At 39.9% G+C, this 12,002-nt stretch overlaps 1 protein-coding gene across 3 annotated transcripts in view; it reads left to right on the plus strand.

The window, feature by feature from the left end:
- The first annotated feature begins 31 nt into the window (after nt 1–31).
- Arhgap5 (Rho GTPase activating protein 5) overlaps nt 32–12,002 on the plus strand; it is a 79,737-nt gene continuing 67,766 nt past the window's right edge. For all 3 annotated transcript variants that reach the window (XR_003847955.1, XM_008824221.3, XM_008824222.3), the window contains exons 1-2: nt 32–193; nt 10,889–11,996. Coding sequence is in view for 2 of the 3 variants with exons in the window: in XM_008824221.3 (XP_008822443.1) it covers nt 11,055–11,996 (942 nt within the window). In the remaining variant the exon portion in view is untranslated. The remainder of the gene's footprint in view (nt 194–10,888; nt 11,997–12,002) is intronic.

A 12,002-nucleotide genomic window follows, 5' to 3' on the forward strand; every position in this document is an offset into this window, starting at 1 on the left:
CCGGGTTCGAGGCGTGTGTGTCGGCCGGGGCGCGGGGGGGGACGCGGCGCTCGGAGAGCGCGCCCGGAGCGAGAGGCCGGCCGAGAGTGCGGGAGGCGGCGGCGACGGGAGCGCTTCCCGGGAATGTCGCTGCCGCCGCAGACGCCGGGGCCGCGGCCGCAGAGGAGGCGATGGAGGAGAGCGGCGCCGCTAGGTAGGACCCCTCCCGCGTCGCGCGCTGGCTGGAGCCGGTTCCCAGGCCGGGGCCCGGCAGCCGGGTCGGCGCAGGCCGGGCGGGTGAAGGGCAGGAGGCCGGCGGCGGGCGGCTTTCTCCACAGGTGACCGGCCGGGGTCGGCGGAGGCCTGCTGCGGCCGCGCGCGTGCGGGGGGTGCGGGCCGCCGGGAACCGGTTCCACCTGGAACGGCGCTCGGGCCGCGGACCCGCGGATCCCGCCGCGATCTTGGCCTTTCCCGGGGTGGGCCCGCTCACTTTTCTGGTCGCCCGGGCGCCGCCTCCCGTGTCTTGCACGTTCCGGTCTGCTCCTGCCGGGAGTCGGGGGGTGAGAAGTTGGGGCGCCACCGGAGCGCCGAGTCCCAGCGGCCGACGAGGCGGGGCTGGGGCGGAGAGACTTGAGTTCGCCGCCCTCGCCGCCTCCCGGTTTTCCCTCGGTTCCGCACTGTGGAAAAGTCCGGGCGGGGGCGGGGGCGGGGGGCGGCGCGTGCACGGTTCCACGCGCGGATGCGGCTCCCGCCCCGCGTGGCTGGAGCTGCGAGGTCGCGGCGGGCCGCGGGAGCCCGGGAAAGTTGCGGGGCCGGCTGCGGACTCGGACTTCCCACAGCGTAGCAATCCAGTTTGGACCGGTGCTTGAGATGAAAAAAGTGTTGCGGAGTAGCCGGGCGCGTGGGTTTTGTACGCGCTTCTGAATTCAAGTTTCCGTCGGTCCTTTGGTTCTTTGTCGGTGGCAGGCCGGGGAGCTCGTTCCCGGTGTGAAGCCGGGTCCGGGCTCCCTGCACGCGGCGAGCGGGGTCGGCGGGGGAGTCGCCCGCCGCTTAGACCCAGAGCCAGCTCCAGCAGGACGGAGGTCAGGACAGGCTCGCCTGCACTGACAGCGTTCCTTTCTCGGAACGTTCTCTGCGTTTAAAGCGGTCCATGCACAGCCACTGCACGCAGATTTAACTTGTGGGAAATACTGTGGTTGAAGTACAGACTCGGTGAAGTGTTTGGAAATGCTTCCCTGTCGGTACCAGTTTACTTCGGCACTTAGTCTCATTACGTAATGACACTAAGTGCAGGTAGCCTACAGTTTGCTTCAGTTTTGAATTTCCCATTTTTTCCTCTTTTATTCTTGTAATTGACCCACATTTCTCCTACCTAAGCAGAGGAAGAAAGTGGGAAGGGTGGGTCACCAAAAACTTGCAAATGCATCACAATAGTTTGTGATTAAACATTGACTTCAAAGACTAAGAATAGGTGCTTTTGACTTCAAGAAATAGAGCTATTGATCTGATTGATTTAAAGCAGAATAAAATAGGATAGATAAATAGGTAACTATTGACTTGGTTGTCTTGTTTAGGCTACATTCTTTAACCCAGGTCAGCACGTCTTCATTCTTTGTACATTAATTATTAAGAGGATTGGGAGTGGGCTTAGTTACACGTGGATAGGAAAAATGTCAAAATTCTGTTTATCATTATTTTAGTGTTCTTTTGTCCTGAACTATATTGACAGAATTTTTCTTCTTGTGGTGCTGGGAATTGAAACTAGGGCCTTGCCCGTGCTGTATCACTGAGCCACATCTCCAGCCCTTCTCAAAATTAATATACTGAATTCTCACGTGCTGTTTGACTGTTTTGAACACTGTCTTCCCTCTTTTTTTTTTTTTTTAAGGTGGATTTAGTACACTTTCGGAGAAAAATAAGTAACTTTCACCTTTAAAGTTTAAAGTTAAGGTTTTCTACAGAATGAAATGCTGTATTTACCTTTTATTTTAGATTTGAAGTGACAGTTCAGCTTTGAATGATAGTTATGCAAACTCCCCCTTTAGCTGCTGTCTGGAATTGAACCCAGAGCCTTTAGCATACTAGGTGATCACTACCAACTGAGCTACATCCTCAGGCCTCTACTTATTTGTTTGTTATTTGTTTAAGTGTGTTGCCTGCATGTATGTGAGTGCACCCGTATTGTGCAATGCCCCAGGAGGTCAGAAGAGGGCATTAGATCCTCCTGGAACTGGAGTTACTGATGGTTGTTAGCTGCCATGTGAGTGCTGGGACTCCAACCCAGGTTCTCTGCAAGAGCAGCCAGTGCTCCTGCACTAATTTCTTTGATTTTTTTTTAATTGGAAAAACGTATGTTTCATGAGGACGATACTAAATTTTTTCAGTATTATCAGGGCATAAGATAAATGTTACTTTTATTATTTACTCCTTAAATATGAAATGCCATAATGATTTTCTTAGTGGTTGCAGAATAAATTTTATTAAAACTTCAGTTTCCATAGGTATTATTTCAAAACTGTCTATTTGGTCTGTAGGAGCCATAGTTTTTTCTTGACAGGAGCAGGTGATGTAGTTGACTCAAGAAGCACTGTGTAGTGCCATTGTAGGTTTGTAATGTACAAGTGCCATTGTAGGTTTGTAATGTACATCGAAGTTCAAGAAGGAGCCGGGCGTGGTGGCGCATGCCTTTAATCCCTGCACTCGGGAGGCAGAGGCAGGCCGATCCCTGTGAGTTCAAGGCCAGCCTGGTCTACGTAGTGAGTTCCAGGACAGCTGGGCCTACAGGGAGACCCTGTCTCAAAAAAAAAAAAAAAGAAAGTTCAAGAAGGAAATGGGATTTGTAAAAGGTCTGAGGGTCTCATCCATCATTTGGTAATTTCAGTAATCAGCCTTTTATTTGAGAACAGTACTTTGTTGATCATTTTATCAAACTCGGAAAAGTGCTAGAGTGTAGAACAGTTAAACCCAGCATGGACAAGGCTCTTGGTTCATTCCCCAGCACTGCAAACAAAGTTGAAAAAAATTGAAAATTTTAAAAATCAAAGGTAAGACTTTAAAATATGTACTTTGAGTTTCAGACTGTCTTTTAGATCCATAGGCTATTTCTCCTAGATGCCCTGAGACTTCTGACAAGTTACTCTTTAAAACCAAGGCAAGCTTCTGTTTTTATCTGTGAAAATTAGTCTGCACTAAGAAGCGTGTCATTTGATGTCTTTTATTTGGTACTTAATATTATGCCCTGGTATTACAAAGATAAATTGGAGGTAATGGGGTAGCCCAAACTTTACTGAAAGGTAGTAACTCTACTGTAGTAAATAGAAAAAAGTACTTTGAAATACAGAAAACAGTTTCTATCAGTGTCTCTTTGGGAATCCTTCCCAGAGGAAAACACTGAGTGTTTTAGCAGCAAGTGTTTAGATGCAATCTGTTTGATTGCAAGAGAAAAGGATTGGCTTTTTTTTTTTTTTTTTTTTCCTTTCCTCTGGGTTCTGGAAACTGACTGTCTCCAATGCCTAAGATAGGCTGTGCAGTAAAGCAGACTGGTTAACTTGGTCTTACGTTTAGAATCAGAGGTATTATTTGGGAAAAGTTATACATAATTTTATGGTTAAAAGATGTCCTTTTTTTTTTTTCCAAGCTTCTTATTCAGAGTTGATGACAAAAGTAAGTTTTAATTTTTTCTAGCTTCAGATTAGATTTACCTTATTAACCCTAGCAAATTATTTTATTGATCACCTAGGCACTGTGAGCAATATAAGAAAGTATGTACTATAGTATCCTTAAAAACTCTGAGCTTACAGTTTCTAGGGAGAGCGCTTGAGAAATGTGACAACATAGGAATAGTTAAGTGCTAGTTCAATACAGAGTAGATGAATTGTGCAGAGCAGTACATTGCTGATTAAAATGTGATATGTATGGACTTAGATAAAAGAAGTAGTACTAGAAAGTAGTGCGTGGTTAGGGTGGTGAAGAACTGGAAAAAGAGACATTGAAGTAGTAATGACTGAATCAAAAGGACCTGAGAAGTACAGGCCAGATCAAAGTGAGAAGAACATGTAAGGTAAAGATGCTTGAACCTTATGAGCGAAATGGAACGATTAGGGGGAAATACTAATAAATGCAGGAGTAATTAAAAAAAACCACTTCTTTGTTTCTGATATGGTATAGCTTTATCTGTTTTCTTCCTGTTGATTGTGCTTACCTTCTCAGAGCCAAGATAACACTTTTTGGTTGTTGACAGTTTAAGGTAACTGATAGAAAATTAACATTATTTTGGTCTGGAGAATTGAAAGATTTAGATTCCTGCCCTTCTGCATTTGACTAAGTATAGGATCCTTCTGATGTTTCAAAGAATATATCAGATGGTCTTGTAATTTTCTGAAGTTTATGGTCTTGCTACTCATCTTGACCTCCCCTCATTTCATTACTCACATTTCATTTGACTTTAGAGATAACACCTGAAACTCAGGTGATATCACCATCTGTTGCTAAAGCCGATTAGCCTTTCATTAAGAAATACTGACTCATTTATTTCATATGTCTAGTGCCAGTCACTGAGCTCTCTGTCTGGAATTGTTTTTTTTTTTTTTTCGGTTCTAAGGCAGTTCAGGTGCTTCAAGCTTAGAGTATTTATCAATTTGGGGGGCTTTGTATTGCACAAAATTCAGTCTTGTATTTTACTTTTAGACTACTCTGTTGCTTATTACACAGTCTACTTCTAGTTTGCCCTTAAGGAGGATATATTTTATGCATACTTTATATCTAACCTTATTTCTCTACTTTCCAGTATGGCCATGGTGCTTACTCATACCACACTAATCACATTATCTGAAATGACTCTTTGAAAACGAAAACCAGTCTGTTTTCTAAGTTTTTTTCAAATCTTTTTTATTCACAAAAATTTTTCATTTATCTCAGATTCATAAATTATGGCATGGTTCAAACCTGGCCTACCTGTTTCTTAGTGGCTTTTTTACATTGTGAAATGACTGGGAAGAAATTAATTATAAGACTGTTATTTTGTAATATGTGAATATTTTATGAAATTCAAATATCTGTGTCTCTAAATGAAGGTTTAGTGGTAATACATCAAGATCATTTGTTTCCTGTGATTGCTTTTATATTACGATGGCTGAATCAAGCAATATTTTAGAGACTGATATGAGAGACACTGTATAGTATGCAAAGACTTCTTGCTGCCTTTTACGTTACAGAGGTTCTCTAAACTCTGCTCTGTTACAGCCTGTGCCCTAACCTTTCATTTCTTTGAATTCACACTGTACTTTTCGGCCCCGTGGTAGATGGTGTATTGCTTTTTATCTCCTTAGCTATGGGACTGTAAAGGTGTTTTCTTTCTTTTAAGACAAGGTCTTAAGTATCCTGGGCTGGTCCCTGTCTTGCTCTTTAGCCGAGGAAAACCTTGAATTTCTCATCCTCCTGCCTTCTGCAGTTGTGCTGTGGTTACAGACATATATCATCATGCCTGATGTTTTTTGTTTTTTTTTTTTTTTTTAGCCGTAATTGAGACAGGCTCTTACTTTTAGCCCAGGCTGTCCTAGAACTTACTATGTAGCCCAGACTTGCCTTGAATGCATGATGATCCTCTTGCTTCGGCTTCCTAAATGCTGAAGTAACAGGTAATAGCCACCTTGACTGGGCTTTTTAGCCCCTTGCCACCTAAAAAAACAAACAAACAAAAATCCATGTTTTAAAATTCTGTATCCCTTCCTGCTAATATTTTCATCAAGTATTCCATCTTTTAAAAGATTTTGGAACTTCGGGCCAGTGAGATGGCTCAGTGTTTGAAGGTACTTGCTGCCACGCCTGACAAAGGTGTTTGATCACCAAACTCACATGGTGGAAGGAAAGATCTGACTCCTGAAAGTTATCCTCCATTCATGCCTATGAGGCCTGCACTCACATCCATACAAAATAAATAAAATGTAAGGTGAAAAAAGTTGTAGAACCTTGCCTGCAGTCATAGTCATTTGCATAATGAAAATGATGGGTCCTTTTCTGTGCGACATTACAATATCTTCCACCTTTTAGTTCTTTAAAGGGAAGGAGGTGAGCATATTTGTAGGGCTTGGACTTCCTTATACCTTTGGACCTTCTGGCATAAGCAGATAGTAACTAAGTATAGGAAATACTCAGAGATTGTTCTCTTCGGTTGGTATAAATGAGATGACCTTTGATGTTTTTGTTTTCACTACAGAATAAGGAAATGGACTAGGAGAAATTTGGAATCACTTTCACATAAAGGCCTAGAGGAAGATGTAGATTTAATAAGGTCTGCAGTTAATCTGTTTAGGAATAGTTTAGCTGGTTTACAAATGTTTTCAGCAGTGAAACTTTTTCGCCCTCCAAACAGTAACTTGAAAGGTCAAAAGAGAAATGCATAACAAAATTACTTTTGTTGGATAGAACTTGGGAAGTTCCCTGAGTCCTGCCTGCTTAGACCCTCCTGGAAGTATTTCCATGAAATTTTCAGGATGTTTATAAACCTGTAGTGTGTGTTAGTGATCAAACTATAGACCTCAAAAACAAGCTCTCAAGTTTTGGGATTGGAATATTCTTACTAGATTTTATAGGCCTAAAGTCTACAGTAGGCCCATTTTTGTGAGCTTTGCCTACAGTTGTAACTTCAGGACTATATGTTAGTTTTAGAGCTGTGTGTGCTGAGCCTAGAGATTGATTGATTCATTTATTATTCATCAAATATTGTACACCCCTCGGGTGTCAGGTGCTTGGAGATTGAGTAAGAAGAAAAAATTCCAGTGCTTCCAGGTTACTTAGTCACTAGATAAATTGCTGAATTTTTTTAATAGATTGTCTTCATTCACTGATTATAGTCTTGTCTAAAGACTAATTTGTAGAATTGACTTCTTGCAGCTACTTTAAAGATTCTGTGCTTTTGTGGGAGAAATCTCATTTCAAAGGTAAAATAAGGCGTGGTTGACTCCTAGAAACATTACTGAATTAGCTATCTTACATACGCTTAAAATTTCAAGTTTTCATTTGTTAGAATTTATGTAGCTATTAAGGGCCTTTAATGTGGGAAGTACTGTTCTAATTTTGTGAGCCATGCTAGTGGAATAAACAGAGTTGTACCTTTTTAGCATGTTAATTAAATCTGTAATGATGGAGAGGATAGTTAATTAGCAAGTTATATAGTATCTTTGGAAATATTGGGAAAAGAGCAAAGGCAGGAACATGTTAAGCATGCTGTGTTCCTCAGTGTGGACTGGAAAGTTGGAAAAGTTAGATTTCCTAGTAGTAGTAGTAGGACATTGAAAAGACTTGGCTTTTACTTTAAGAAGTACCGGAAAAGTTAGATTTCCTAGTAGTAGTAGTAGTAGGACATTGAAAAGACTTGGCTTTTACTTTAAGAAGTACTGGTAAGTTCTGAACAGAAGAATGACAGGCTCTTGATTTATATTTTAAAAAGAACCGTGGTGGCCCATGCCTTTAATCCCAGCACTCAGGAGGCAGATACAGGAGGATCTCTGAGTTCAAAGACAGGACAGCCTGGTCTACATTAGTAAGTTCCAGGACAGCTGGGGCTACAGGGAGACCCTGTCTCAAGAAAAACAAAAAACAACAACAAAAAAAAAAGAACCTGGCTGCTCAGATATGAATAGACTAGGGAAAGGGAGCAGGAACTGTACAAGGAAATGATTTAGAGTGCTTTCAAGTAATCTTGTACCAAACATGGATCTGGGTTATAGCAATAAAAATACCAGAAACTGGTACGTTACGTATTTTAAAGAAGGGGCCAGTAGGACAAAGCAAAATAATGTAAAGTCATGAACATTTTGAAAATTACACTTTTTCTTAATAAAAGAAATTTTATGAAAAGGTACAAAACAAATTTTCTTCAAAGATGAATGTCTTGACAGGAATTGTGCATATGTGGAGTATACTGTATATTTCAGTATATGTGATAAATGATCAGATCAGGGTAATTGACATATTCACCACCTCAGGCATTTCTTTGTGTTAAGAACATTCTGAGTCCTTTCAAGAAGTTATTTTGAAATACTAATTGTTGTCAGCTCTGGCTAGCCTACTGTGGAAGAACATTCTGTTATTTCCATTATCCAGATGCGTCCCAATACTCACTAACCATCCTTTCCTCATTCCTCCCTCCCCTCACATCTTTCCCAGGTTTTGGTTACTAGTATTCTATTCTTTAAAAATATTTTGGAATAAATTCTGAATTTCTAAAGATCTGTTTTTCATTTTTTCTAGATTTCTTGTATTTGATTTGTAGAAAGCTTCTTCGAGTTAAATTCCACTAAAAGGAGCATGTAGTATATGACTAGCCTAGAGAATTTTTAGAAAATTTAGTTCTGGAAATGGCTTAATTTTGACAAACAGGTATAGGGTAGTTTCACCCAAATATATGTATTATTTATTTCTGTAAAGATAATTGAAGTGTTTTCTTGATTTCTAAAATAACCTTAAAGGAAAAATGAGAGCCTGCAGTGCATATGATTAAAAGCAGCACTATGATTATGAAGAAACTTTGATCCTAACCATAAAAGTTCATGTAGACCATACCTACTTTTTTCTCAATTTCCTTATAAGTAAAAATAAGCATTATACCAGATTTTATGAGGACAAGTTACTCTGTATGGAAGTAAAGTTGTTTTTATTTTATGTATGAGTGTATTGCTTGCATGTATGTAAGTGCACCGATGTCGTACAATGCCCGTGGAGGTCAGAAGAGGGTGTTGGATCCCCTGGAACTGGAGTTACAGACAGTTGTTAGACACCATGTGGGTGCTAGGAACTGAACCCTGGGTCCTCTGTGAGAACAGCCAGTGCTCTTAACTGCTGAGCCATCTCTCCAGCCCCTGGAGGGCAGTTTTGATTAGTAACTCATGTATTAAATCCTTTTTGAGGGCAAGGTAACAATTTTTTTTTTTCTAAATTAGGCTTTTTCAAACTATTTGAGAATCTCTTGTTTCAAACTAAGATTTCTGTTAAGAGTCAGATAAAAGAAACTACTCTTGTAAGAGCTGACAAAAAAGGGTAACTATTTACCCAACATACTTCTTTCCTATCCATACATGAAGTTTTCCATTATAGTTTAAAAATCACTGTGTAGTGACTAATGCCATATGCTCTGGAGCTGACTTCAGGATAGCAGCAAGTAGCTTGTCTGCTATAAGGATGGACTTGGATGTTCCTCACTGTGTCTAATTGGTGGCTAACTGTGAATTGGTGTGAAAACCATAAAAGTCAGGGGAAACCTACCTTATTTTTTATTTAAATTTTAATATTCATCATTCAGAGATTGCTACTGTCAAGTTAATTAGAATGTGCTGAAGCCTTAAAATTAAGTGGTAGTTGAGTTAGCCTCTATAATAGTAAGTTTTGTTGGGGAAAAAAAAGCATTATAGTTTTCAGTGACCAGTGATAGGATGATGATTTGCAAAACTTATAAATGCTTATTTTCATTTAATATTAAGATCTTTTGCTTTCTAAAGCCTTTAAAATAGATTTTATGGGGTGGGAGAGATGGCTCGGTGGTTAAGAGCACTCTTGCATAGGACCCAGATTCGGTTCCCAGCACCCACATGGCAGCTAACAACCATCTGTAGCTCCAGTTCCATGGGATCTTATGTCCTCTTCTGACCTCTGTGGGCACTGTACAACATGGGTGCACTTACATACAAGCAGGCAGTATACTCATACACATAAAATAAATACTAAAAAATACATTTTATGATCATGTTTTTTGTCTCAACCTTTCCACCCTAAGCTATACAGTATATAACTGTATTTAGGTGTTTTTAGGTGTTTATGGTGTAGAATAGAAGTGAGTCATCTGCCTGGTTTTCTCTGGACTTCAAAACCAGGGGCTCATACATACTAGGCAAGTGCTCTACCACTGAGTTACTGCCTTAGCCCCAAGTCTTAACTTTCAGTAATCGTATTCAGAAATGCATTGTGTTTGGATGAGCATATATAAAAAACATTAATAGAAGTTATAGAGATTAGGGTTAGTTGAAAGTTTTTATATACTCAAGTCCTTCTCCTTTCTCCCCTTCCTCTGCTTTCTCAAAAATCTTTTTTTGGGGAGGGAGGATAAAACTCGATAGATTTCACAAGAGTGTTGAAACATAACCGAAAAAAAAACTGTAAAATTCACAATCATTATTAAAGATAAGAATTTTGTGTTGGAACTAAGTTTTGAGGAACTCTGTAATAGAAAACCATTAAGAGCCAGCCGTGGTGGTGCACACCTTTAGTCCCAGCACTGGAGGCAGAGGCAGGTGGATCTCTGTGAGTTCGAGGCCTGGTCTACATAGTGAGTTCCAGAACAGCTGGGACTACAGGGAGACCCTGTCTCAAAAAGACAAAAAAAAAATAAAATAAAATAAAAAAGAAAAGAAAACCACTAAGTCATCAGGCTGAAGATGTAGCTGTTTCAGAATATTTGCTTATAGCTTGCACAGGGCCTTTGATTCTCTCCCTGCCCCTGTAAAAGAAATTGAGCAGTTGTAAGGGAGTTGATAAAGAGGTACATTGTAGTTATTATCAACAGTTATAGAAGGCTAGAAAATTAAAGGAGTAGAAAGGATTAGTTGTTTCCTCAAACCTACACGAAGGAGTAATTAGAAGCTAAATGCATATTTGGTTAATAGAGGTACTAGGGGATTCATTTTAAAGTTTGTGAGCCATTTGATTTTTATATTTTTAGTGGTTTTATTTTTAGATTTCCCTTAAATTTTGAGGTCAGTGCGCATTTATAAAAGTAAATTATAAACTATGTGGTTTCTTTAAATACATATAACGTTAGAATTATTATTTTGCGTAATTCTTTATTATGAGCCTTTTTACTGTGTGTAATTCAATATGTATAACTCATTAAGATTTTTCCTTTTCTCCTTCTTTCTAGGAAGATGATCAGTATGGTCTTGAAGATCTTTCTGTGCAAATGAGGGAACTACAAAGAACCAAATACAATTCTGAAGTTCTGGATCTGTATTTTGAAATGATTTTATTTTCAGTATGAAAAGTATATGCTGTTACCTTTATGAATGTAGAGACATGAGAAAAGAGTGATGATGGCAAAAAACAAAGAGCCTCGTCCCCCATCCTATACTATCAGTGTAGTTGGACTCTCTGGGACTGAAAAAGACAAAGGTAACTGTGGAGTTGGAAAATCTTGTTTGTGCAATAGATTTGTGCGCTCAAAAGCAGATGAATATTATCCAGAGCATACTTCTGTGCTCAGCACCATTGACTTTGGAGGACGAGTAGTAAACAATGATCACTTTTTGTACTGGGGTGACATAACACAAAGTGGTGAAGATGGAGTAGAATGCAGAATTCATGTCATTGAGCAGACGGAGTTCATTGATGACCAGACTTTCCTGCCTCATCGAAGTACAAATTTGCAACCATATATAAAACGTGCAGCTGCCTCTAAATTGCAGTCAGCAGAAAAACTAATGTACATTTGCACTGATCAGCTAGGCTTGGAGCAGGACTTCGAACAGAAGCAAATGCCTGAAGGGAAACTCAGTGTAGATGGATTTTTATTGTGTATTGATGTAAGTCAAGGATGCAATAGGAAATTTGATGATCAACTTAAATTTGTGAATAACCTTTTTGTCCAGCTATCAAAATCCAAAAAACCTGTAATAATAGCAGCAACTAAATGTGATGAATGTGTGGATCATTATCTTAGAGAAGTTCAAGCATTTGCTTCAAACAAAAAGAACCTTCTTGTAGTGGAAACATCAGCACGATTTAATGTCAACATTGAGACATGTTTCACTGCATTGGTACAAATGTTGGATAAAACTCGTGGGAAACCTAAAATTATTCCCTATCTGGATGCTTATAAAACACAGAGACAACTTGTTGTCACAGCAACAGATAAGTTTGAAAAACTTGTGCAGACTGTGAGAGATTATCATGCAACTTGGAAAACTGTTAGTAATAAATTAAAAAATCATCCTGATTATGAAGAATACATCAACTTAGAGGGAACAAGAAAGGCAAGA

The sequence above is a fragment of the Nannospalax galili genome, unplaced genomic scaffold, assembly GCF_000622305.1.
Source record: "Nannospalax galili isolate Female #2095 unplaced genomic scaffold, S.galili_v1.0 scaffold1509, whole genome shotgun sequence".
In the NCBI taxonomy this organism is placed as follows: Eukaryota; Metazoa; Chordata; class Mammalia; order Rodentia; family Spalacidae; genus Nannospalax; species Nannospalax galili.